The sequence below is a fragment of the Herpailurus yagouaroundi genome, unplaced genomic scaffold (genome assembly GCF_014898765.1).
Source record: "Herpailurus yagouaroundi ecotype Mexico unplaced genomic scaffold, PumYag 162, whole genome shotgun sequence".
Taxonomy (NCBI): Eukaryota; Metazoa; Chordata; class Mammalia; order Carnivora; family Felidae; genus Herpailurus; species Herpailurus yagouaroundi.
Genome location: NW_024412403.1, coordinates 9,286,015 through 9,313,723, shown reverse-complemented (window position 1 = coordinate 9,313,723; position 27,709 = coordinate 9,286,015). Strand labels below are relative to the sequence as shown.

Sequence of the window (27,709 nt, the reverse complement as noted above, 5' to 3'; positions counted from 1 at the left end):
ATATAATATAATATAATATAATATAATATAATATAATATAATATAATTGTATTTAATATGTAATCATGTATTTTATTTTTTATAAAACATGTTATTTTTTTTATCTTATTACTTTGTTTTGAGAGAGAGGGTGTATATGCGCAAATAGGGGAGGGGTACAGAGAAAGGGACACAGAGAATCCCAAGCAGGCTCTGCACTGTCAGCACAGAGCCTGACACAGGGCTCCATCTCATGAACCATGAGATCATGACCTGAGCCGAAATCAAGAGTCGTACGCTTGATGGACTGACCCACCCAGGTGCCCTAAGACCTAAATATTTTAAAGTATTGCATATTTTCTGATTATAGAAGTACTAACATGCTTATTTTAAAAATTGAACGGGGCACCTGGGTGGCTCAGTCGGTTAAGTGTCGAGTTTGGCTCAGGTCATGATCTCGTGGTCCATGAGTTCGAGCCCCGCATCGGGCTCTGTGCTGACAACTTGGAGCCTGGAGCCTGTTTCAGATGCTGTGTCTCCCTCTCTCTCTTACCCTCCCCTGTTTGTGCTCTGTCTCTCTCTGTCTCAAATAAACGTTAAAGAAAAAAACTGAAGTAAAAACATACATCAAAGTCCCTTGAAATGCGATTAGAGCTAGGTACGGATAATAGTTTGATAGTCTTCTAGATTTTTTTCATAGCTGTGTATTTCAGATGCTCTCATGTAAATGAGCTCATTCACCACAGCCTGATTCTGCAGCTTGATTTTTCTTCCCCCCCCCCTTTTTTTTTTAATTTATTTATTTATTTTGAGTGAGAGACAGGGCAAGTGGGGGAGGAGCAGAGAGGGAGAGAGGGAGGGCACGAATCCCAAGCAGGTTCCACGCTGCCAAGAAGCCACAAGTTTATAACCTGAGCCACAACCAAGAGTCGAATGGTCGCTTAACTAACTGAGCCATTCAGGCGCCCCTTGATTTTCCTTTTTTCGTGTAATATATCCCACACACTGCTCCGTATCAGGACACATATCTTTTAAAAACCCGAGTAGCACTTCATTGCATGCGTGAGCTGAGGTTTTTTTCCAGTCTACATGTTTTGCTCACATCCCGGTTTATCCTCACACGTGACTGTCCAATGAATACCCTTACAGCTTTGAAAACTTTCTGCTTTCGTTTCTGTGGGATGCGTTTCTTGAAAGGAAACTGCCGAACAAAATAATACGCATTTTTAAAAATCACCCTCCCCGTAAAAGTTGTTTTACTTGTCTGCCTGTTGTCCGTAATACAGTGTGGACTCAAGTTGTTATAGTTTTTTGGGGGAGTTTTATTAACATTGATCTTTCTGTCTGGCTTTTTAAGATAAAGATCGTTCTAGAACTGACTTATCGTGGCTGACCCTCCTGTTCTGAAGTCATTTGTCGTTTTGTAATTTCCAGAAGACTTGCACCGTTGGTTTCACCGGCAGAAGACGCCTTTCAAAGAGGCGGGTGGAGCGCCCGAGCTCCAGGAAGGCGGCTCGGAGGAAGCTGCGTCTCTGAGCCAGTTCACCACCGTCGACCGTGAGGCCATCTGGGCCGAGGTGGAGAAGGAACCAGAGAAGTGCCCCCCAGGAAGCGAGCCGAGTGAGGACGACCTGCCCTACTACGTGGACCTTCCCGACGGGCCCGCCTGCAGCGCCGTGGACAGCAGCGAGCACACGGAGTCTGCGGACACGAGCTCTGCCCACACGGACAGTGAGAACACGTCCTCCTTTTCTTCTCCTTCCCACGACCCGCAGGAGCTGAGCAACGAGGAAAACTGCTGTGCGCCCATCCCCATGGCTGGCAGGGCCTACCCCGAGCGCTCGGCCTTGCTGGCAGCCTTCCAGGCCGAAAGCTTCAAGCCCACTGCCAAGTTGAGCCTGGCGCGCGTGGACTCAGACAGGACCCGGGCGTCCGAGTCGTTGTCCAGCGACGAGGAGGCCGACCTGGAGCTCCAGGCCCTCAGTGCGTCCCGGCTGCTGAAGCAGCAGCGGGAAAGGCAGGAGACCATCGAGGCCTTGTTCAAGCACATTCTGCTCTACCTGCAGCCCTACGACTCCCGGAGGGTCCTGTACGCCTTCTCCGTGTTAGAGGCCGTGCTCAAGACCAACCCCAAGGAGTTCATCGAGGCGGTGTCCAGGACCAGCATGGACACCAGCGCCACCGCGCACCTCAACCTCATCTCCAACCTGCTCGCTCGCCACCAGGAGGCCCTCATCGGCCAGAGTTTCTACGGGAAGCTCCAGACCCAGTCTCCTAGCGTGTGTCCCCACTCGCTGCTGATCGAGCTCCTCACCTACCTGTGCCTGAGTTTCCTGCGCAGCTATTACCCTTGTTACCTGAAGGTCTCCCACCGAGACATACTCGGCAACCGGGACGTGCAGGTCAAGAGCGTGGAGGTTTTGATTCGAATAATGACCCAGCTGGTCTCCGTGGCCAAGTCCGCCGAGGGGAAGAATGTGGAGTTCATTCACAGCTTGCTGCAGAGGTGCAAAGTTCAGGAGTTTGTCCTGCTTTCGCTGTCGGCGTCCATGTACACCAGCCAGAAGCGCTACGGCCTGGCCACTGCCGAGCGAGGCCGGGCCCTGCAGGAGGAGAGCCTCTTCGAGGAGAGTCTCATCAACCTGGGCCAGGATCAGATCTGGAGTGAGCACCCGCTGCAGATCGAGTTGCTGAAGCTCCTGCAGGTGCTGATCGTCTTGGAACATCACCTGGGCCAGGTCCAAGAGGAGGCTGAAAATCAGCCAGAACTGTCCCGGGAGTGGCGGAAAGCCCTGAACTTCCAGCAGGCCATCAGCGCCCTGCAGTACGTGCAGCCCCACCCGCTCACCTCCCAGGGGCTGCTGGTGTCCGCCGTGGTGCGAGGGCTGCAGCCGGCCTACGGCTACGGCATGCACCCGGCCTGGGTGAGCTTGGTCACGCACTCCTTGCCGTACTTCGGAAAGTCCCTGGGCTGGACGGTGACACCTTTCATTGTCCAGATTTGCAAAAATTTGGACGAGCTAGTCAAGCAGTATGAAAGTGAATCTGTGAAGCTCTCTATCAGGTACAGATACCAACCCTTTGATACGCTATTCTTGCCTTAGTGACAGTTTTTTGCGAGGAATGACTAATTTGCCATAGAAGCCACTTGGAGAATCATTTCAGCCTGATCAGCCGCCTGTCTAGCGTCGTCAGGAGGGGTATCTAGGAACGAAATGCTCCCATCCTTTACTTTTTATTCTACACAGATACCCAGCCCAGCTGAGTATTGCCGTCACTCTCCGTTGTTTTTGCAAAACAAAACTAAAAACGTGCATCACCTTCACAGAAATTCTAAAACATCTGAAAACATTTTTCTAGAATGACCGTATGAACTTTACGTAAAATTGCACAAAGGATGCCCATCGTTATTATAACTATTTCAGTATGAGGGCCCCGGTTTCTTTAAGATACCGCTGTCTCTCTGGTTTCTGTGTTTCTAGATAGGATTAAATATTTTACAGCCTCGTTTTTAAAAATTCTCAAAACAATTTCTCATTTCTTCACCAAAGCATAACCGCCAAGAGGGAAAACATCTCTCCGGATTATCCACTCACTCTCTTGGAAGGTCTGACAACCATTACTCACTTTTGTCTTTTGGAACAACCCAACCAAAACAAGAAGGTAAAATTTTTTTTCTGAGTTTGAGGCAATTTTCTTGTATTGTTTTGTCTTCGTTGGGTTATGACCGGTTCAAATAAGAAATGTGCAGCACATGTGAGTAATGAAAATATGTATGCAAATGTATGCTTGCAAATGAAGTGCATATGCAAATACGCATGCACAAGGCTGTGTGAGAGTAAACAAGTGTAGTTTGTTCTTTTGGCGCTCCCTGGGGCTCCTTCCCAGTGCCCGGTGTTAGATCAATAACCAAATGGGATAAAATGTCCTCTTTCTTGGACATATTTTTTCCTTGACCTCATGGCGTTTGTGAAATCTGCAGTCTGAAGCCATTTTAGCTGTTAGTTGCTCTGACCTGTTGGGGATTAAAATTTTAGAATGCAGCTGCTGCTTTGGCCGGATGACCAAAGGAGTCTGTGATGTGGGGCCTCGGACTCCCAGGGGCGCCTCTTAGAAAGAAGGCTATGGGTTGAAATGCACAGGAAAGCATTTTGCTTCCAGATCCCTGCCTGTGGGACTTGTCAGAGGTGTGAGTGCTACGGCCCAGACTCCCATCCCACCGGTGCCCTGGCGATCACCGGATTCTGGTTATCTAGTTCTGCCACACACGCAGCCGAGACTCATGTTCATTTCCAATTCTTAGACCACTGCTGTAAGCGATCCGACCAATTTGAAAAATGCCAAGAATGCCATTCTGGAAGAGTTGCCTCGAATCGTTAACACCATGGCCCTTCTCTGGAATGTTCTCAGAAAGGAGGAGACTCACAAGAGACCCGTCGATCTCCTTGGGGCCACGAAGGGATCCTCTTCCGTTTACTTTAAAACCACCAAAGTGAGAGAACTTCCTCTGTGGTTTGATTATTTCTTTTGTCTTGTGTTGTCCCACCAAAAATAAGTACGTACAGGAAAGTGTATATAAATAATCAGTGTGTGCTCAGTGAAACCCAAGTTAGGCATAAGTCGGAGATAGAAACCTCCAGTTAGTTTGTTAGAATAACTTTCCTATTCCTGACTAAAAGGCTTTGTGAGTTTTTAACCTGTTTTTTTCCTTTCGCCCTTTTCTTTTAAACTAGAAGTTTCTGGGGGTTTAAAGATCTTTCCTATTGCTCTCAAGCATTTCTGTAACACAGCTTGTCTCTTATGTCCAGCTTTTAATATTGCCTTGGACACATGGGCACGTCAAGGCAGAATGTTAGGGTGTCGCTGGTTTTTTTTTACCAAACCAGAAATGCAAAGCTCTAGTTTACTGAGCTCTCCCCCAGTTCTAACGGTCTCTGCCTTAGAAGCATCCGGGCACATGGCTCAGTCTCTGTTTGCCAGGTATGGCGGCTTGGAATTATCTGGCCATGTCTTGTGTCTGCTGACCACCCAGTGCCAGGTGTGGCCTCTGGGCTCACTCAGGCATCCAGCAGCCCAGGCTGGGTGGACTGGTTCAGAGCATGGGGAGCTGGGGAGCCTGGGTTCAGCTCCCTGGGACCTTGGGAAAGTTCACTAGCCTCTCTGTGCTGGAGTTTCTTTGGTTGGAAGCACACACCGTCCAAAGTGCTGTACAATTATTAGCATATCTAGCCCTCACATAGGAGGTAAGCGCTCTTATTAGTCCCAAGTTAGGAACAAGAACACTGGGGCGTAGAGAGAGTGAGTGCTTTGCAGTCAGTTATACATCTGATAAGGCAGCCCTGAGGCTGGACCCAGGACCCAGGAAGGAGGACATCTCCCTCATGTGCTCGTTGTATCTAAAAATAATAAAATGATATTAAATATAGGCATGGGGCATAGTACGTGCTCAGTAAATTCATTCGAACAAATATTTGCGTGCCTGCGGCTGTGTGCTGGGCCTTGTTTATACTCGGTGAGCAAGATGGAAGAAGTCCCTGTGCTCACGGCATACACAGCCGTTACCCTCCAGTTTAAAAGTAATGACGAGAAACAGTGAGAGGAAACGCTGGACATTCTGATGGCATGTGACCAGGGAACAGGACTGGGGCTGGGCTTGCGGGGCAGCCTTCCCGAGGCCAGCTAGCGGGCTTCTACTCCTTGCGTTACAGGCGCTGCATAGTGGCCCCGGCCCCACTCTGCCATAACTCTTCTTTTTCCCGTGTTCTAGACCATACGACAAAAAATTTTAGACTTCTTGAACCCCTTGACGGCGCATCTGGGAGTTCAGTTAACAGCCGCTGTTGCAGCAGTATGGAGCAGGAAGAAGGTTAAACGCCTCAGTAAGATGAAGGTAGAGTTTAAAAATCAAAGTTGTATTTAAACTTGCTCTGCCAGGATCACCAGAGTCACATGCAAGTGACTGTGGTGTTAAAGGCCGGCTCGGGAAACCGCTGAAGTGCTTTCACTGCTTTAAATGCGTAGATGACACAGGCGTGTCTCACTCCAGCTGGGACTGCGGGCGGGCAGGCGGGCGGGCAGGGAGCTACCCCTGGCTTCTGCTTTCGGATCTCTCTGTGATGAATGTAGAATACTTCTTTCTATTATTATCTTTTTGAGGTTATTTTGACAGAAAGAGAGAATGTGTATACGTAAGCAGTGGAGGGACAAAGAGGGAGACAGAGAATCCCAAGCAGGCTCCACGCTGTTGGCACAGAGCCTGACACGGAGCTTGAACTCATGAACCCAGAGATCATGCATGACCTGAGCCGAGAAAAAGGGTTGGACACTTAACCAGCTGAGCCACCCAGGTGCCCCTCTTATAGATGTTTTAAACCGTAAAATACTTTGTTTTTTGTTTTAAGAGAAGTCTTAGGTTCACAGCAAAATTGAGGGGAAAGTACAGAGATTTCCCCAGTACCCCCTACCCTACACACGCATGGTGTCCCCCATTATCAACACCTCCCCACAAAGTGGTGTGTTTGTTACAGTCAGAAACCTACTTTTTGACACATCACTATCACCCAGGACCCATAGGCTTTTTAATTTGTAAAAATAGTACTTACAAAAATTTATACCTGATTCAAATCCTCACATTCCTGTTCCCAAAGATAACTTCGTTTTACATTTCATCCATTCTTTATCCACTGTGGTCCATCACTCAGTCCTCCAGGGACTTGGTTTATTTCTGTAAAACCAACACAAGCCTCTTCCTTTTTTCTCTCTTGACTATCTAGGTTCCTACGTCACACCTCCCTCAGAGGGTCTTTCCCACCCCCTGGACACTATCTCAGTGTCCAACATAGGCTCCTATTCCCTGAGGAGGCATAAGAGGTTGGTGGCCCAGGCCACCCAGCTTAACACCTGTGGGGTATTCACTGGTGGTAAGTCTGATCCTTCCAAGTGCATGTAGCCACATTATAGAGACTCTTGACATCAAAAATGTGTCTCCGGGGGCACCTGGGTGGCTCTCAGTCAGTTGGGCATCTGACTCTTAATTCTCAGCTCAGGTCTTGATCTCAGGGTCGTGAGTTCAAGCCCTGTGTTCAAGCCCTACCTTAAAAAAAAAAAAAAAAAAAAAAAATGTGTCTCCCATCCCTGGGATTTCCTGCCAAGGCCAACTATCAAGAATCTGATTTATCTGTTTTCTCTGTTACCATCCTCATACTTCTAGGGCTACCTTTCAATGTCAGCCTGCTTCCTTCAAATTAAGTGTATCTTTCTAAAATGCTCTCTGAAGGGTGCCTGGCTGACTCAGTTGGTGGAGCATGCAACTTTTGATCTTGGGGTTGTGAGTTCAGGCCCCACGATGGGTGTAGAGATTACTTTAAAAAATAAATCCTTTCTGGGGCACCTGGGTGGCTCAGTCAGTTAGGTGTCCAACTTCAGCTCAGGTCATGATCTCATGGCTCATGAATTCAAGCCCCGTGTCGGGCTCTGTGCTGACAGCTCAGAGCCTGGAGCCTGCTTCAGATTCTGTCTCCCTCTCTCTCTGCCCCTTTCCCACTCACACTCTGTCTGTTTCTCTCAAAAATAAATAAATGTTGAAAAAAAATTGCTTTTGATAAATAAATGCTTCCTGAGCTTGAACGTACCAGTGTCACTGCCCCATCATCAACTGCACCTGTTATTCCTAATGTATGTCAGATGCTAATTCTGTCACAGTGATTAAATGCTTAGCTCACTCTTTGTCCCCACCAAGAGAGTCCTTTACCCAGTTTTTGTTTAAATATTTATTTAAAATATCAAAGTTCTTTCTCTGGGGGCAGCTCTTATAGAAGACTTTCTGTGCATTGTTCTTATGTTTGTTTTCTCTCTGTGAGCCTTAAGGGAACTGTTTTTTTCCTTGGCAGATTGTCCCGGCGGCAAGCACATCCCAGCTGACCCTTGTCGACTTGATTTGTGCGCTCAGCACCCTGCAGACAGACACGGTGCTTCACCTGGCAAAGGAGGTGGTGAAGAGGCCGCCGCAAATCCGAGGGGACGAGGTCAGGAGCCTGGGGATCTTCCAGATGAATGCGTGGCGCCCTCCTGTCTCTGTGTCTCATAAATTGTGTTTGGAAGGGAAGCAGAAGTCTCAGGAGCAGCTAGGATTCCCTGGGGGGTGGCATGGAGGTATTTTGCTGGGCTTGGAGGAGGCCACGTGAAGTGTGCCCAAAGGGCTTTGGTGCACCTGTTTGAAGGTGGGAACCACCGGAGGTCAGCGGCCATCTTTCATTGTTCCCTACTTGCTGCGGCACGCATTGCCTGGGAGTGGGTTCTTACCAAGTGCCTGCAGTATGCCAAGTTGAACAAAACCTTTAGAAAGAGGAAATGACACTTGCCTCAAGGAGCTAGCAGCCTAAAAGGCATCAAAGAGAAGCAAAGCCAGACACTAGTTGAAGGTGGTAAAGGCCAACTTATATTCCGTAGCTACTGTGTTAGGGGAGAGAGCGGACCTCAGTTCTGATTTGTGCAGAGGTAACAGAGTACTTTGAGAAATGGAGGAGTAGGAAGCGTGAAGGAGCAGGGGCTCCAGCAAAGCCAGGGAAGTAGAAAATTACAAAAAAGTGGGGAAGGGGATTGGTCACTGTGAGTAGGCTGTTGGGTTTGCTTCCCGGTGCTCATGGAAGGTAGGCTCCTATACTCCCGGAGACTGGGAGACAAGGGCCCTGTCTTTCCCAATGATGGTACTCCAGAGGACGGCTCCCAGCTCCTTGAGAAAGACAGTCCTGTTGTAAGAAACGTATGTGCATCTCAAAGGACAGAGGAAGGATTTATAACTACACTTTCCTTAACAAATGCTCTGAGAAGGAAGGTCAGGAGCCTGTTAGGTGCCGACTGAGCACATGGTCGATTGTTTTGGCAGCCTTGAACTCTCTTGGGCAGGCGTTTTAAGGGGGCTGGGGTCATCACCTGAGGGACACCACCTTGAGCTGCTAGAAACCCTGGTGGTGTTTGTTCAGGTTAGTGTGGAGGATGGACGGGATCATTTCTGCTGAAAGTCAGTCCTCGTAGGCCAAAGTGGAGGCCTGGTGAGAAGAGAGCTCTGACCAGAATTCAAACTTTGGTAATTTTTACATAAAAGAAAAAAAAATGGGTCAGAGGACAGGACTCATGTGAGGCATTCTGAGAAGGAAGAGATTTCATCTGGCTGCAGCAGAAGCCGTGGTGTGTAGAGAGCTAGGATGGGACCATGAGGCTCCTATGGTTTTGCAGGCCGTTTCTGCGTAGCAGGTGTGGAGTCCTTGCTGCCCAAGGCCTCTTGCAGTCACGTACAGTGGTTTTGAAACAAAACCACTTGGGGTTTTTTTTGTTTGTTTTTTTTTTTTTTTGGTAAGATTTTATTTTTAAGTAAACTCTACATCCAACATGGGGCTTGAACTCCCAACCCCAAGAACAGGAGTCACACGCTCCATTGACCGAGCCAGCCAGGCTTCCCAGAGGTTTTTGTTTTTACCAAAGCGGGGAGCCTCATTGAAAGTGTAGGAGCTGTTTTTGTTCTTAATTCATTAATTTGATAGAAAGCAGGGATTTATTTCAGCCTTGAAATAATTGCATTCTATGAAGTGATTTAAAATTTTTAGGAAAAATATAAGAATAATTACATAAATGGAAACTAGTGGAACGGACAAAGTGATTATTTAAAAATGCACGATCTCACGGCCCGTGAGTTCGAGCCCCGCGTCGGGCTCTGGGCTGATGGCTCAGAGCCTGGAGCCTGCTTCCTATTCTGTGTCTCCCTCTCTCTCTGCCCCTCCCCCGTTCATGCTCTGTCTCTCTCTGTCTCAAAAATAAATAAACATTAAAAAAAAAATTTTTTTTTAAAAATGCAGTTTTACTGAAAAAAAATTTTTTTTTGGCAGCTGGGTAGTGCAGTCAGTGAAGCATCCACTTTCGGTTCAGGTCAAGATCTCGTGGTCCATGAGTTCAAGTCCTGTGTCAGGCTCTGAGCTGTCAACCTGCTTCAGATTCTGTGTCTCCCTCTCTCTCTCTCTCTCTCTCTCTCTCTCTGCCCCTCCCCCACGCTCACACGCACGTCTGAGCATGTGCGCACGCTCTCGCTTTCCAAAGTAAACATTAAAAATATATAAAATAAAATAAATAAAATTACACTTTCACTCAAACAGGTATTTGTTGTATACCAGTATTTGTAGTAGCGTTGCTCACAGAAGTGAAAGGGTAGAAGCACCCCAGGTATCCATCGATGAATGATTACATAGACCAAAGCAGGTGCATCCATGCAACGGGGTATTCCTCAGCCTTAGAAAGGAAGTTAATTCTGACACCTGCTGCAACACGGATGAACGTTGAGGACATGTCAAGCGAAGCCAGTCACAGAAGGACCAAAGTGAAAGGATTCCACTTATAGGACGTCTCTAGAATATTCAGTTGTGTAGACAGAAAGCAGAGTAGTGTTGCCAGAAGTGGGAGGAGAGAGGACAGGAGTTACTGTTGAACGGGGACAGAGTTTCAGTTTGGGAAGATAAAAAAGTCCTGGAGATGGCTGGTGAAGATGGCTGCACAACATTGTGAAGGAACTTAACGCCACGGAACTGGACACATAGGAATGGTTATAATGAGGGGCGCCTGGGTGGCTCAGTCAGTTGTGTCTGACTTTGGCTCAGGTCATGATCTCACAGCTTGTAGGTTGAGCCCTGCATCCAGCTCTGTGCTGACAGCTCAGAGCCTGGAGTCTGTTTTGGATTCTGTGCGCGCGCGCGCGCGTTTGTGTGTGTGTGTGTCTCTCTCTCTCTCTCTGCCCCTCCCTTGCCCACCCTCTCTCTCTCTCTCTCTCTCTCTCTCAAAAGCTAAATAAATGGTTTTTAAAAATTAAAAAAAAAAAAAGAAATGGTTAAAATGGTAAATTTTATGTACACTCTATTACAATAAAAAGTTTTATAACAAAGGAATATAGCTTTGAATTTTAAAGTTCTCACCCAGGATGGCAGACAAAAGCTGAACCTTGGAATAAGCACTGTTCTCAGCCATTTGTCACCCTGTATGTGAGAAAACTGGCCAAGAAGGTCTTAGGCCATGTTCATAGCTCTGCTTGTCTTGGAGCACAACTCTGCCTTTGGTCACGTCTTCCTCCAGAAGGGCCCCCCTTGCACGTGGCACAGGGTAGGGGTCTTCCAGCCAGTGGCACGTGGCACAGGCCTGCGAGGTCCTCCAGCCAGTCAGCTGTGCCCTTCCTTCGTTCCAAATCTGAAGATAACTGTGCTTCGGGGGTAGGGAATCCTCAGTAGTGAAGCCGTGTCTGCCCTTAGTCAGCTGTGTTCTAGTTGGGTAAAGAAGACGAACCAGCCTAAAAATGAGCGCCACGAGGCCCGGATAATGGAGCTGTTGAAGCCCTTAAGGGATCAGCTGTGAAATGTCATGGGAGACGTCCACGGCATGTGTTGGACGTCTGCCCCGGGGGCCTCCCTCGAATGCCCGGGAGACTTGTCGTCTTTCGTTCTGGTACATAAATATTAAAGTAATCAACCCTGAAGAGAGGAGCAGGGTTGGAGAAACTGTCAGATCCTCGGTGACTTTGCATCTATAACTCTGAGCCAGTCTCAGGTGTCAGGAAACTGACCCTGCAAGCTGTGGTCACTTCTATGAGCAGCATTACAGCTGCAGAACCAGAGGGAGCTGTCCTCCAGGAGGAGGCTCTGCGACGGCTTTTGTGGACCAGGCAGGCCCTTGTAGTTTTGTTCCTTCATGTTGCTTGAAATTCTACAAATATCTGCAACTCGTGGGCTAGAAATAAACCACGAGGGGGCGCCTGGGTGGCTCTGTCAGTTGAGTGTCGGGCTTGATTTTGGCTCAGGTCGTGATCTCCAGGTTTGTGAGATTGAGCCTTGTGTCAGTGTGGAGCTGCTTGTGATCCTCTCTCCCTCTCTCTCGCTCTTCCTTCCTCACGCGTGTGCCTGCTCTCTCTCAAAATATATAAATAAACATTAAAAAAAAAACCATTAGATCTCATCTGGCTGGCTGGTTTTTGACTGTTCAAACAACAAAATTACATTTTATTGATTAATCAGTTCAACTTCCCTAACTTCCGCAAATAGCTTTTTATAAGCAAGAAGAGAAAAAAATATGTTTTTAAAACCAGTTTCTAAGTGGCTCCAACCCCTTGGGATGTAGGGAAGTTGTCTGGGCTGAGTTTGAGGGAATTCCTTGAGCTAAGAATTAGAACTTTTTATGGTCTCTTGTCGGTAGTGAGTCGCATGCACTCATGAGGGTCCACTTGGGCCACCAAAGTTTTATTACACCACAGCTTCCCCCAAATACTTGTTACAAGCCTGGAGGGGACTCGCCCTGAAGTCTGGTAAGAAGGGCGGTGGTGATTTGGGACCTCACAGTGTGCATGTGTTTTGTCACGCTTGGGGGCCGCTTTCCCACGTGCTATCCCATCTGAGAGACTCTGGCTAAAATCCTTTGCTTTGTGAGGATGTAGACTCTCTTTCGTTTTGTATTCTAATTCTTTTTTTGACCTTATTTCCTAACCAACGTGGAGTGATTGGTTTCACTTTCATTTTCAGAAAGCGCCGCTCGTGGATATCCCCGTGTTGCAGTTTTGCTATGCTTTCATCCAAAGGTAAGGCAAACCCTTCACAAACTTTGCTCGGTCGCAGCAATCACTGCACAGATGCAGTTGCGCCGATTATAAACGTAACTCCCAATTGCATTTCTTGCCAACTGGAGAGCCTTAGTTCAGAAAGCATCTTGGAGGTGTCCTGCCTGGTTTCTTCCCAAGGTGTGAGAATGAATGCCCTGAGGCTCTTCCTTCTCCTCCAGAGATCCAATCGGACTTTGTAAAATCCGTGTGCTGTCCCTTGAACACTTCACGTTCGGCGTCAAAGTGTTAAAGACTTAGAAAAAGGAGAAGTGATTGTTTTGAGTCCTCAGTGCTTTCCTGTGGTTTCTGCCTGTGAGCTTCGTGTCTGTTTTCAGCCTCTGCTACAGGGGACGTTGAAGCAGGTTCCCCAGGTGGGAGGGAAGCCATACCGGATCCACCGTGCGGGGCCGCCTCTGTCACGGTCACGAAGGCGAAGTGGGGGACATAGTCCCCTTCTCGTGTGGCGGGAATTGCACAGCCAGGCAGTCTGACAACCAGGTCCCGTTTCCTTGGTTAACAAGGCTCTCGGGCCAAGCTTCTTGCAGCTTGCCACCCCCACGGCTACAGGCGGGTAGATCCGAGCGTCATAGTCCCAGGAGTCCCTGGGTCTGGGGTTAAGTTCGAACCCGCTGTCGATACTTCGCCCACAAGCGATTTTCCAGTTCCTTCTTCCAGGGGTTAAAGAGGAGCTGGTCACTCCGTCCTGGTGGTCACTGCTGTGCTTTGTAATGCTGGTGTCTCAGCATTACGGTGGTCTCGGTGACCCATGAGCCGTCAGCAGCTGCAGATTTCCATCCTCCTCCTCTTGCAGGGGAGGCACTGCTGAGGTGGCTCAGGACTTGAACCTGGGGCCCTTGGGCTGCGGCCTGTCGCACTATGTGGCCTCACCATGAAAACTACTGAAGATCAGCTCCTGGCGGGTGACCCTGTGGGCTGATGGCTGCGCCCGTTACCAGCGACACTGGAAAGGCCAGATATTAGAGCTAGACTGGCCCGAGGGGTCAGATAGTCCTCTGGTTCAAGGCCTTTGTTTGATACACAGGAAACTGGGAGCATCTGACTTGTCAGCAGCAGGATTTCTGGTCTCCAGACTCCCCAGGTTCTTGCCAGAATACAAAAATGTAGCTCGTGCGTATTTTAATTTGAATAAGAACAAAGAGGTCAGTCAGATAGGCCATATGTCCTCTGCTTTCCAACTGCCTGGACCTAAAATGTGCTTATAATGTATGTTTTGACTTGTTCACCGTCGGGTTATTTTTTCCTGGTTTTTTAAACATAGGCTGCCAGTCACGGCCTTGCAAGAGAACTTTCCTTCGTTGTTAGGCGTGCTAAAGGAATCCGTGCAGTTGAATCTAGCTCCGCCTGGATACTTTCTGCTTCTCAGGTACCGTGCCCCAACAGTCACGTCACCGTGTTTTCCTGCTAGAATACATCTTGTTCCTGCAACATTCTTAGTCTGAAGCTGCTTGTCTCTCAACAGCATGCTGAACGACTTTGTGACGAGAACTCCCAACCTGGAAAGCAAGAAGGACCAAAGAGACCTGCAGGTCCGTGTGTGAAAAGGGTAGCGATGCCACCGTTCCAGGAGTAGTGGCCGCCTTTAGAGGACGTGCTCGTGGATAATCAGCATTGGGCAGAATCGGCTCTTAGATCTTTGTCGTCACATCTCACTTCCTTCGTTACTGTCTTTCGGGGGCTCGAGGGACCCGGGCCGGGGTCTCCTGCTGAAGTTCTTGCGTCCGGCCTGAGCAGTCCGCTAGGGATTGACACGATGCCCCCTCTCCCCCACCGCACACAGATAGAGGTGGAGACGCCTCCTGCACAGCATTAGGACGGCAACTCCGTACACGTGGATTTCTGTCCTGGAAACCATTCTGGCCCCTCCTTGCTGAAGCAGTATTTGCTCACAGGAAGTTTCCAAAAACCTGAAAAGTAAAGGTGAAACTCACCCCAGGAGAAGGGAAGCCTTAGAGTAAAATGCCAACTACAAATAGATTGGCGGGGTCAGGAAATCACGATTTTGCAACCATTAGAATCGCTGGTTGAGGGGCTTTTGGAGCCACGGCTTCGAGTTAAACCGGGATGTGTATCAGTTTTACAGCCCTGGGGATGTTACTGCTGACCATTATTCCTGGCTTTTGTGAAAGGTCTCTCCGGTTCCAGTGCCACTGATCCACTGGAGCACGGTTTAAAGCACAGCCAGGCTTAGTTAGACAACCCAGGGACCCGCGTGGCCTCCACTTGTGGGGAAGAAAGCTGACTCTGCACGACCAGTACTTGGACAGCACTTCCCAGACTAGCCTCTCAAGGTCACCTGCCTCGTGGCCTATTACCTACAGCACGCCCCTGCCTTCTGTCTGTTCTGGCGGTAGCGTTGGCCTTGGGGGTTACGGCAGCTGGTGTGCCTCACCCCTGCTCCCTTTGGTTGCTCCCATCTCATGATGCCCAGCCTCCCTGACACCCCGACTCCTCACCCCTGCTTCAAGGCACACCTACACCTTTTCCCTGCCCACTCGCTGCGTGGGAAGTGGGATACCCTCCGAGCCCTCAGTCTCTTTTCTTGCTCTTTCTTGCCACCGTCGGCCACACCACACCTCTGCCCGGGTTCGCCGAGGTAGCTCCCTCACGTGCACCCCTCTTCCCACTGGCAGTGTTCTCGCTCTGTGCCTGACCACCCCAGCCTACCAGTTGGGCTTACGGTCTAAGTCAGGATTGTTCCGTTCTCAGACGGCAAGGGTGTGCAGCCAGTCTTTGCTGGTGAGACTTGATGGTGCTGGCTTGAGAAAGGGGCTCAGCATTTCTGCCTCCATCCCAGCTACTTGGCCAGATTCTTTACTGATTATACTCCTGATATGAATCGTTCCTCACTTCACCCTCATCGAGTCAACTTAATTCAGTTAATTTTGTTTCTTGTTATATTATCGAAGGATGCCATTCTAGCAAGGACCCATGGTCCCAAAGACACCGGAAACAAATCTGCTAGATGGCAGTGTGCAGCTATAACTTCCTGTTTCTCTGTGGCGTGCCCATGATGGCCGGTATGGTAGCCGTTAGCCCCCTGTGGCTGGTGAGCACTTGAAATGTGGTTGGTCTGAATTGAATGTGCACATCAGATTTCAAAGGTCTAGTGCAAAAAAAGAGTGTGAAATCTCATTAATAATTTCTATATTGATTACGTGTCGATCATGTTTTGGGTATATGAGGTTAGAAATTGTGAACTTGTTTCCTCTGACCCTCTAATACGGTTCCTGGAAAACTTCACGTTACCTGTGTGGTTCATAGTTGTGACCTATGTTACGTTTCTACCGAATGGTGCGGTTTTAGGCATTTCAGCATCTTTTCCTGAGCTAACTTCCTTTCTTCTTTCCAGGAAGTCGCTCAAAAAATCCTAGAAGCTGTAGGGAACATTGCTGGCTCTTCCTTGGAACAAACCAGCTGGCTAAGTAGAAACCTGGAAGTGAAGGCCCAGCCTCAGATCTCTCTAGAAGAATCTGATGCTGAGGAAGATTTGTATGGTAGGTACACGGGGTCAGAAAATGATACCTGCTGGGGTGCCTGGGTGGCTCAGTCCGCTGAGCGTCCAACTCTTGATTTTGCCTCAGGTCATGATCGCAGGGTTGTGGGATCGAGCCCTGCATCAGGCTCTGTGCTGTGTAGAGCCTGCTTCAGATTCTCTCTCTCTCTCCTTCTTCCCCTCTCCCCCACTCATGCTCTCTCCCTCTCTCTCTCTCTCTCTCGCAAATTAATTAGTTAATTAAAATTAAAAACTAAAAGGATTTCACAGTGGTGTGGGCAAGAGACAGTGTTGGCTTAGAGGCAAGGGCGATACAAAAAGGTGGACTGATTTAGATGCAGAGTCCACAGAACTTACTCCTGGGCTGGATGTGGTGGTTAACAAAAAAGGCAATCAAGGATGACTTTGGTTTTTGGCTGACGCAATTTATTGAGGTGGAAAAGACTGAAATAGCATTCTGGAACAGGAAATTGAGCTTGGTTTTGCAAGTATTAAATTTGAGATGTCAGAGAAAGAGCCAGAAAAGACACTTAGGTGGTCACTGGGGTTGGACAAAAACCAAGAGAGCGTAGGGTCACAGAAACATAAGAGTGCTTCCAGAGGAAGGGAGGAATAACACAGTGGAAGATTGCCAAGAAATGGAGGCAAGTCGGACAGAGACCCACTGGGCTCAACAACATGGAAGCCTTTGGGCTGGGAACACCAGAGTAGGTAGAGAAGAGGCTGGGGAGAAAAGGAGGGGGAGGAGACAGCAGTGACGGCGTGAATGCAGAGACCTCCCTGAAGCTCACTTGTCAATAGGACAGTAACCAAGTAGAACCAAAGGCCAAAGAATATCTCTTACTTGATTTGTTTTTAAATTGGAGTATGCCAGGGGCGCCTGGGTGGCTCAGTCAGTTGAGTTTCTGACTCTTGATTTCGGCTCAGGTCATGATCTCACGGTTTGTGAGTTCGAGCCCCATGTCAGGCTCTGTGCTGACAGCACGGGTCCTGCTTGGGATGCTCTCCCTCCATCTCTCTCTCTCTCTCTCTCTGTCCCTCAGCTTGCTTTCTCTCTCTCTTCCAATCTCAAAGTAAATAAACATTAAAAAAAATAAAAAATAAATTGGAGTATGCCAACACATATTTGTGTGGTGACCGAACAGTGCGGCAGAGGTGTGCCTGGGTGGCTCAGTTGGTTAAGCATCTGACTCTTGGTTTCGGCTCAGGTCATGATCTCACTATTCATGGGTTCAAGCCCTGTGTCAGGCTCTGCACTGACACTATGGAACCTGCTTGGGATTCTCTCTCTCTCTCTCTCTCAGTCTCTCTCTCTCTCTCAGTCTCTCTCAAAATAAACAAACTAAAAAAACAGAAAAACAACAGTGCAGCAGAGAAGAAATAAATACCACAGAGAGAAAGGATAGTTAGAAAGCAAAACCCTTGATGGCCATGGGGCCAGGGTTGGTGTCATAAATGGAATTATGGTCTTCCCATAGGAGCTAGGGGCATGTTTATCAACACAGGAGACCAGGCAGAGAACATAGATATATATGTTGTAGATTAATAACTCATCGTGGCCAAACTGACAGAGTCCTGTTTGTTTCCATTAATTTTCTCCATGAAATATGAATGAGGTTACCAGCTGACAAGGGGAGAGTATTGATGGTTATCGAAGGAGGATCTGAATTATGTTGGAGAGAAGGGAAGCCAGCGTACCACCAAGGTCCGTGGGTGGGACTATCTGGTAGCCATCAGGTTCTTTTTGAGGTTCATGGTCATGGGGGAAAGTGAGGTCTGTCTCGTGGTTTGGTTTTCTCCAGAGCACTTACCTACACAGAACTGCATAGGCCGAACTTTGGGTTTCTCCAGGTTTGCATTTTTCCAGGTGAGTGCCTCAGAGGGAGAGAACAGCAAAAGTCGGGATGCTTCCCAGGTAGAAGGCAGACCGTGGGTGCAGGTGGGGAGGCAGAGAAGGGCAGACCTGGAGGAGTTGATGAAGGATTTGGTGGCCTGTGCGAGGATCCGGGAAAGACAAGATACAGTCAGAGAAGGAGGCTGGAAGTGGAGAGTTGAGAAATTGATGACATCAAGGGTGTGATGGTGACAGACGACAGAGCTGGTGCAGAGTAAAAGATTGTCGGAAGAGAGAAGAGGGTCAGGGGGCTCAGAGGCCGAGGTGTCAGATGGATCACCTAAGGGGCTGTTGATGCCCCGAGAACGATACAGAGCTGGGGAGGAAGACAGTGAGTCGGCACTGACGCCCTTGATCACAGTGCTCAGATGCTTACTGTGGAGTCGAGCACGCTAACGGAGGACATTGCATACTCCGCGTGAGAAGAGGGACTCGTCACACGTACATGCGATGCTTTCGAGGCGTGAATGGTGGCCCAGCCTTCGTGACTGAAACACAGCTGCCTCTTTCTGTCACCAGATGCCACCGCCACGGCTGCAGCAATGGTGTCCGCGTCCGCCCCGTCGGTATACAGCGTGCAGGCCCTGTCTCTCCTGGCAGATGTAAGTGCGCCCCCTACTGGTCCTCCCTCGCGGGCCCGACGGCCGGCTCCACGCTCTGTGCAGGCAGGCCGCCCCTCGCAGGGGAGCTCAGGAGTCGCTCTTGGCCCCAAGCTGCACCCCAGACTTTTCTTGGGAGGTGACATCCACCCTGAGGACCGACTCTCACTGTCGCTGGCTTCAGCAGGTTTCTGTCTTCTTGTGGTCCTGCTCCGGTAGGTCCTGGCCTCTCTCCTGGACATGGTTTATCGAAGTGACGAGAAGGAGAAGGCGGTGCCGCTCATCTCCCGCTTGCTCTATTATGTGTTTCCGTACCTGCGCAATCACAGGTATCCTGCCCGTAGGTAGCACACTAGCTTATGGGAAATGCATCAAGTGGCTTTCTTTGCACAGTCTTTGACCTCGACCCTCTTCCCTCCCTGTCCCTGTTCAGTGCCTACAACACCCCCAGCTTCCGAGCCGGCGCTCAGCTGCTGAGCTCCCTGAGTGGCTATGCCTATACCAAGCGAGCCTGGAAAAAAGAAGTCCTGGAGTTATTCTTGGACCCTGCTTTCTTTCAGATGGACACTTGCTGTGCACAGTAAGAAACGCTGCCCTGACAAAAGGGTGCTGCAAATGCTTGAGTGGAAAAAGGGTTTCGGTTTACATAATTAATAATCATACTTGAAATGGGAGCGGTCAGCATCAGCCCAGATCCCGGGACGTCATTGTCACAAGCTTCCAGGCTAACTGTGTTCATGGAAGAAAGATCAGGTGTTTTAAAAATACAGAGGTGCATTTTTTTCTCAGGAGAATCTGAATTAAGGGAGCGTATTATCCCCAGAGCACACAAAACAGGGTTCCCGTGGCCCCTGGTCTGGTACTGCTCCATCTGGGAGTCACACAATATTCCACCAACACTAAGATGACAGAGCCCACTAGTGACGCCATGGTGTCCTTATCCCATGTCTCAGCTTACACAGGTTCTCAGACCGTGCAGCCGGCCAGACACTTTGCTGGCAGAGATCCATTGAGGTACACACACAAGGTGAACTCCCAGTGCCTTTTGCTGGAAGGTCAACAAAACCACTCAGTGCCTCTCCCCCTGGTGTGGCCCAACATGTCCTCATTAACCACAGGGATAGAGGGCGGACACTGGTCAGCAGTCCATAAAACTTGACAGTTTGCCCTGCCTCCCCCCAGAGTCCTGTGGCTTCCATCTCGAGCTCCTGTTAACCCTCCTGGGGACCCCATTTGAAAACTGGTGGTGTGTATTGCCACTACTCCCCACTTGTGTCCATCAGCACAAGCGTGTGAACATAGTCAAGGGCAACTCTTGAAAAAAACCATTCTTTGTTTACCATAAGCTGGGAATTATTCATTCTTTCCCGTGTTATTCGTTGCCTGTGTTTAGTGTGTAAATGAAGACCTTTTGCTCACCTTTCCCTTGTATAAAAACTATTCATTTCAGTAACTTTTCAGAAAAGTCTTTAATATATCTAAAAGGGGGTGTGTTCTTAATGCCTTTAATCAGATTGTCATCCTTGACATATTTAATTTTGCCTTTTTCAATATCCAGTTGGAAGTCCATTATTGACCATCTCCTGACTCACGAGAAAACCATGTTTAAAGATCTAATGAGTAAGTTGTATGTTACGTGCACATAAGTCACTTTTAAAGAACCAATACATCATAATCAGCTTTTATCACGTATTTCAGAACCCCACTAGGATCTTTTCTGGTGCCATCTAAGCTGCAGACCATAATGTAATGTGCATAACATGTCAGGACTAATGAATGAGCCTTCCCAGTTCCAGTCTGTTGACCAGAAGGCCCTGACAACCTTTTTGGCAGCTTTTCAGTGGAGGGATACTTTAGAGAGTAAGGATCGGTTCACTCACCGTAATTTATTAGGAGTACTTGTCCGTCCTTCATCCTCTCTTCCAATTCCCTGTCATTAATGATCATTAAAGAAAAGTTTCTGTTTGCAAATAAATATGTGAGTAGTAACCACAAGATCATAATTACTTAGTCAAGATCACGACTTTTTCACCAGGAAGGATAGAAATTGCACTAGTGTGAATTTCCTGTCACTTCCCTCTGACTACGATTTTCTCACTAAACGGAACTTCCTGACTATATTTATCATAGACATGCAGAGCAGTTCTTTAAAACTGTTCTCAAGTTTCGAGCAGAAAGCGATGCTGCTCAAGCGTCAGGCTTTTGCTGTCTTCAGTGGAGAACTTGATCAATACCACCTGTACCTTCCTCTGATACAAGGTAAGAAGGCCACCCTCCCTCGCCCTGAGCACACCCCTCTGCCGGATGGCAGACCCCCCGGCTGGCTGACTCGGGCCAGCTACCAGAGCGGCCCAGGGCACATTCTGGCAGGATGGTTGAGTGTTGAAATAGGCACTTGGCAGGGGTTATCGTAGAAGAACAATCCAGAAATGTATTGGTGAATCTGAAGCTTTATTTTAAAACTGAATTATTATAATGCTATTAGATTCCACTAGGTAGTCTCTAAAAGTCTGACAGTACTTTCTCGGCACTGTCCCTGCCGGATCCCTCCTGTAGTCAAGATATTGTGAGGTCACAGCACCAACCGAGGCTAGTGAAGGAGCAGGATTTTGGGGAAGTGCCTGACCTTTCCTTAACAGTACTTCATACTCACTCTGTTCTTTGCTTCAAAAATGAATTATTGCAGCTATTTCTTTTGCTTTATTTTTTATTTTTTTAAATTTATGTCCAAATTAGCATATAGTGCAATAATGATTTCAGGAGTAGATTCCTTAGTGCCCCTCCCCCATTTAGCCCATCCCCCCTCCCACAGTCCCTCCAGGAACCCTCAGTTTATTCTCCCTATTTATGAGTCTCTTCTGTTTTGTCCCCCTCCCTGTTTTTGTATTATTTTTGTTTCCCTTCCCTCATGTTCATCTGTTTTGTCTCTTAAAGTCCTCATATGAGTGAAGTCATATGATATGTGTCTTTCTCTGACTGACTAGTTTCGCTTAGCATAATACCCTCCAGTTCCATCCACTTAGTTGCAAATGGCCAGATTTCATTCTTTTTGATTGCTAAGTAATACTCCACTGTATATATATATCACATCTTCTTTATCCATTCATCCATCGATGGACATGTGGGCTCTTCCCATACTTTGGCTATTGTTGATAGTGCTGCTATAAACATGGGGGTGCACGTGTCCCTTCGAAACAGCATACCTGTATCACTTGGATGAATGCCTGGTGGTGCAATTGCTGGGTCATAGGGTAGTTCTATTTTTAGCTTTTTGAGGAACGTCCACACTGTTTTCCAAAGTGGCTGCACCAGCTTGCGTTCCCATGAATTATTGCAGCTATTATACATGATTTTGAAGGGTTTTTCTCCTCATAAAATGTGGAGATGGTGAAGTGGGCATTCTAAGTTCACCCTTCTCCACGATATGAAAGAATTCTCAAAAAAAATATGTTCTCCTTAACACTCACAGCCTGATTGGAATCAAATAAAATTAATACAATTCTTGACAGATTTTTTAATTAATACTACAAAGACTAGTGTAACATAATTTTACAAATATCAGAATTATGTTGTGAATCCTCTTTTGAGGGTCGGGTTTACTAGGCTCTAATTTACATAAAGTAAAAGTCACCCTTTTGGGTGTACAGCTCTATGAATTGGATTAACACGTATAGTCACGTAACCACCACCACAGTCAACGCACAGAACATTTTCATCACCCCGGAGAGTTCCCTTTGCTCCTTGGAATCATCCCCTCCCCTTCCCCAGCCCTGGCAAGTGCTACTCTGCCTTCTGTTCATACGGGTTTGTCTTTTCCACAGTGCCCGAAATGTAATTAGCTAGGGTGCAGCCTTCGAGTCTGGCTTTTTTGACCTGTGTCATCTGTTTGAGAGTCATCTGTTCCATTGCATTTATCAACAGCATACTCCTTTTTATTGCTGAACGGTATTCCAGTCTGTGACTTGAAGGACGTTCGGTTTGTTTTCAGGTGGAATTATGACATAAATCTCGTACTCTATCCTTTAAAAAAAATGTTTTATAGGGGCGCCTGGGTGGCTCAGCCGGTTAAGCGTCCGACTCTTGATTTCGGCTCAGGTCGTGATCTCACAGTTCCTGAGATCGGGCCCCGTGTCAGGGCTCTGTGCTGACAGTGAGGAGCCCGCTTGGAATTCTCTCTCTCCCTCTCTCTCTGTCCCTCCCCTGCTCACACGCTCTCTCTCTCAAAAATAAATAAAATAAACATTTAAAAAAATGTTTATAAATACCTGTCAGCTCACAAAGCAGTCCTCTTCCCAAAGTTATCCTGATTACTCACTCTTAACATTAGTGGTAAGTGTCGGCCCGCATCCCATCTTGACATTAGTAGTAAGTGTCGGCCCACATCCCAACTTGACTATTTGAAAGCTCCTAATTGCCTTAATTCAGAACACTAATAGCTTTTACAGTTACTAATTATAACTATGTATTTGCAATAATAAAATATCTTTACAGCGAAACTGACATAACTTCAACACGTGAGGCACATTAGATTTTTCACGTCCTAAGGCCCTGAACGCTTGAAATACGTGAAAGCGAATGTTCAGATACTGACAGATCCTTTCTGGAACTGCTGACGGGAGGCTGACTTGGTCAGGTGGCGCCCAGGAGTGCCAGTAAGGGTAACGGCAGACCTCCAAAGACTTTGGCTGAATGCAGAGTCCAAGCCGAGCTCTGTTGCACCCCCACAAGATCTGGAGGGAGAGAGGACCACAGGGAGCACCGCCCCCTCGTGCCTGTGCAGTGTGCGAGCAGGTGCTTTACACACCCGGCTGCTCAGCAGCGTCTGAAAGTCCACTTTCAGTGGCGGCAAGAGGGGGAAACTGGAAGGGAGAACGTGTTGGCCAGAGCACCTTGCAGTCCTTCCCGTGCCTTTCCAGTCTGAGAGCAAACACCTGCTCGTTCTCTCCCGTCTCCCATCACACACGCCTTTAAAATTTAGGGTGAGGCCCAGAGAGCTAGAAAGACAGTATTACATGTGTAGGGCAGGAAAAGTATAGACGACAGCCTTTTTCAAACAGTGGTGTGGTTTGACCATGGCAGGATTGAAGCATCCAGCAGTTCTAAGCAATCATACCTCTGAGGAGAGGCAATATAATACTGTACATATTATATAAAAGCATGTGTGTTTGTGCATGTGTGCTGACTTTAATCTGGAGGTGGTTTGGGGGCCCTTAGAGAAGCAAGAATTTCCCCATATATCCTCCATTTTGCCTAGCTCAAATGATGCATTTTAAATAATGATCCATGTTTTTAAACATGGGCATTTTTACCCCATTTCATATTTTGTTAACTGACAGTTTACAAAGCATTTTCCACTTTATTGTCATTGTCCCCAAGACTGTTGATAGACGCAGCCTCTGTGAGGCAGGGGTGATAGAATTCAGAGCATTCTCTGATAGTCTTGGGACACTTGACTGGCCCCCAAGGAGCAATGATGCCCAAGTCAGGAGAAGAGATACATCCAGAAGCTTCTAACTTGCATGCCATGGTAAATAGTTCAGGCCTAATCTAAAATTAGTCAGGAATTTCCAACATTTCTCCCCTGGGATACACCCTGGAGTCCCTTTCCCCTGACTGATGGCACCATCAAGGAGCCCTGGAGGAGGTCGGTGTGCACAGGGTGTAGAACTGAGTGGCTCTGTACAGCTTGGCGCAGAGGGACATAAATTTTACATTGATCACAAAAGAAGCTGTGGATAAGCCCAAACCAAGGATTTTTTTTTTTTTTTAAGGGGCAAAAAGCGGTTTGTCTCAGGTGAGAGGAGACCACCCCTGACAAAGGCCCTGACTAGGGGCATCAGAAGGATGTAGTGGCAACACTCTGTACCCTTCAGGCTGGGTGACTTTGGCCCATCCGTTGGAGGATGTCCCACCTTTTAAGTCTCCCTCCTTGTCCTGTATGTATTAGCTCTGTTTTTACATCAGGATACTGCTGCTCAGAGAGAGTAGCACTTGCCTAAAGTTGTGTCGCCATGACCGGCAAAACCAGGCCTGAAACCTGAGCCCTTGGGTTCCCAGCGATAGGCTGTGGTCTTGAGTAGGTGCCCTGGGAGGGGGTGGAGTAGGGGACTGCTCCGGTTTCACAGATGGGAGACAGAGCGCGGCAAGATTAGGTGGCCGACCTGCACAGGGTCCCACGGACCTGGAACGGTGGGGCGGGGGCTGTCTCGGGCCCTCCCGCTCTCTGCTCGCAGAAGCTCCTTAGATTTCTAAGGTTTTGTCACTCAGCTGAGGAAGGAATATTAGAATTGAAGAACGTTAGTGATTCTGCAACAGATCATCGTGGCTAAAGAAGAATCTCACGAGTTTAGCTTTTATTCGGAGCACCAACATGAAACGGGCCCTGTGCGTGCAAACCACTTTTTCCGTAATACTTTCTGTCTTGAAATGGGTTAAGACTCAGAAGCAGCCGCACAAACAGTAGCGAGTGTCCTGTGTACCGTACGCCCAGCTTCCCCTGTGGTGGCGTCTCACATGGCATAGTCCACCTCCGAGGCCACTTCCACTGTCCCGCGTAATTTCAAAAGATAACATCATTTTTACTCATGGATTTACCCTTTCTGTCGCTTTTTGGTCTTGCTGTTCCACGCTTCCTGCCCTCACCGTGCCTTTTCTGTCTGAAGAACATCTGTTAGACATTCTTGGAGCGCACATCTGCTGGCTGCAAGCTTTCTCCGTCTTCCACGGAGACTGTCTTCCTTCTTCTTGGTCTGGGTTGGGTTTTTTCCTTCCACCTTCATTCCAGCAGGATGTTTTCACTGGAAATGGAGTTCTGGGGTGAAGTTCTTTTCTTTCCGCGCTTGGAAAATGTGCCGCTTCCTTGTGACTCTGTGGTTTCTGAGGGAAATCTGCTCTCCTTCAAATTATTGTTCCTTTTTCAGTACAGTGGTCTCCCTTTTCCACAGGGGATACATTCTAAGACCCCCGGTGGACTCCTGAAACCATGGATAGTTCCAAATACTACTTGTACTGTGGTTTTTGTCCTTATGTAGGTACCTAAGATAAAGCTTAATTCGTAAATTAGGCACAACAGAAGATTAGCAACAACAAATGCAACAGTTGTAACAGTATCCCTAGTGAAAGTTGCATGAATGTGGTCTCTCTCTCTCTCAGAATATCTTGCTGTTCTGTCCTCGCCCTTCTTGTGATGATGGGAGGTGGTAAAGTGCCTCCATAGTGAGCTGAAGCGAGGTGAGAGGCGCAGGCACTGTGACTTGTAACGTGAGGCTGCTGTTGACCTTCTGACTGCGTGTCAGAAGGATCGTGTGCTTCTGGACCGCGGTTGAGTGAGGCCTCGGGAAGCAGAACGTGGAGAAGCTGGGGGACCGCTGTCATGTAGCTTTCCCTTCTAACCACTGTCAAGGTTTTTTCTGTAGCTTCAGTTTTTACAAGTTTTATTATGTGACTGAACTGGATTTCCTTGGTTTTATCCCTCTCAGAGCTCACTCAGCTTCTTGTCTGTCTTCTTGTCTGTAGACTTCTACGCCTTTCACCAAATTTGGAAAGTTGTCAGTCATTATTTCTTCAATTGTTTTTCCAACCCGTACTCTTTCTCCTTTTTTGGGGGGAGACTCCAGTGACACAAATGCTAGACGTTTTGTTGTCCCTCTGGTCCCTGAGACTGCTTGCTTCCCCCCACCCCCAGGCCTTTTTTCTTTCTTTTGTTCAGTTCCAATAATTCCCATCAATTCTGTCTTCAACTTCCCTCTTTCTTTTGTCCATTCCGTTCTGCTGTTGAGCCCATCGGTGAGCTTTTTGATTTTACGGATTTATTTTTTAGTTCCCAAATTTCCATTTGTCTCTTCTTTGTATCTCGTTTCTTTGGTGACAGTTTCTATTTTTCATGTGTTTCGAATGTCCATAATTGATCATTGGGATATTTTTAGACCACATCTTTAAAATCCTTTCCTGATAATCCCAACCTCCATATCCTCTCTGCACTGGTGTCTTTTCTTATCTTTTCTCGTTCAGGTTGAAACTTTGGCATTCCAGCTTATGTTCTCCTCAGGTGTCCAGGCCAGAATCAAATAAACAATTTAAATAAAAGATTTAAAAACCCTAGCAAATTCACCTTCAGGTCATTGCTTAAGTCCCAAGGATCCTAGCCCATCCTGCTGCCTTTCCTTCATGTTCCAGTTTTCTGATAGTCAATGTATTTTACTCAAGGTTTTAGTTGTTTTGTTTTTTTTTTTTAATTGCAGTTAGAAAAATAGGATGTAATATATTTACTCCATCTCATCCAGAACCAGAAACAAAGCCTTCTTCAAAAATGCTAACCTGGGGCACCTGGCTGGCTCAGTCGGTAGAGTGTGCTACTCTTAACATCAGGGTTGTGAGTTCAAGCCCCATGTTGTGTGTAGAGGTTACTTAAAAAAAAAAAATTTTTTTTTAATGCCAGTCTGTCTGTCAAGTGTCTGAGCTATGCTTGATCCTTCATTTGGTCGAAAGTTTTTTTTGTTTTGTCTTGTTTTTTATGGTTTTATTTATTTAAGTAATCTCTATACCCAATTTGGGGCTCGAACTCACAACCCCAAGATCAAGAGTCACATGCTCTATTGACTGAGCCAGCCAGGCACCCCTGGTTAAAAGTATTTTTTTAAGTTTATTTGTTTATTTTGAGGGGTGCCTGGGTGGCTCAATTGGTTAAGCACCCGATTTCGGCTCAGGTCACGATATCACTGCTTGTGGGTTCGAGCCCCACATCAGGCTCTGTGCTGACAGCTGGGAGCCTGGAGCCTGCTTTGGATTCTGGGTCTCCCTCTCTCTCTGCCCCTCCCCTGTCTCTCTCAATTTTATTTATTTTAAGAGAGACAGAGACGGCATGAGCAGGGGAGGGCAGAGACAGAGAGAGGGAATCCGACGCAGGCTCCAGGCTCAGCACAGAGCCCGATCTTACAACCTCAAGATCATGACCTGAGCCAAAACCAAGAGTCTCAAGCTCTACCAGCTGAACCAGCCAGGCGCCCCTCCCAAGAGTATTTTTAAAAGCAAGAAATAAAAACCCACTTAAGCTAGCTCACATCAAGAGTTTATTACTGAGATACTGCAAATAAATCTTAACT

At 47.6% G+C, this 27,709-nt stretch overlaps 1 protein-coding gene across 3 annotated transcripts in view; it reads left to right on the top strand.

The window, feature by feature from the left end:
• Positions 1-27,709, top strand: part of DOP1B (DOP1 leucine zipper like protein B) — a 98,612-nt gene that overhangs the window by 63,311 nt on the left and 7,592 nt on the right. For 2 of the 3 annotated variants that reach the window (XR_005793157.1, XM_040483962.1), the window contains exons 18-31: positions 1,414-3,043; positions 3,531-3,642; positions 4,283-4,471; positions 5,747-5,869; positions 7,869-8,003; positions 12,525-12,580; positions 13,881-13,985; positions 14,082-14,148; positions 15,972-16,116; positions 18,526-18,611; positions 18,828-18,937; positions 19,042-19,188; positions 20,167-20,228; positions 20,739-20,867. Coding sequence is in view for 2 of the 3 variants with exons in the window: in XM_040483962.1 (XP_040339896.1) it covers positions 1,414-3,043; positions 3,531-3,642; positions 4,283-4,471; positions 5,747-5,869; positions 7,869-8,003; positions 12,525-12,580; positions 13,881-13,985; positions 14,082-14,148; positions 15,972-16,116; positions 18,526-18,611; positions 18,828-18,937; positions 19,042-19,188; positions 20,167-20,228; positions 20,739-20,867 (3,096 nt within the window). In the remaining variant the exon portion in view is untranslated. The remainder of the gene's footprint in view (positions 1-1,413; positions 3,044-3,530; positions 3,643-4,282; positions 4,472-5,746; positions 5,870-7,868; positions 8,004-12,524; positions 12,581-13,880; positions 13,986-14,081; positions 14,149-15,971; positions 16,117-18,525; positions 18,612-18,827; positions 18,938-19,041; positions 19,189-20,166; positions 20,229-20,738; positions 20,868-27,709) is intronic. The other variant, XM_040483963.1, reaches the window with a different exon arrangement.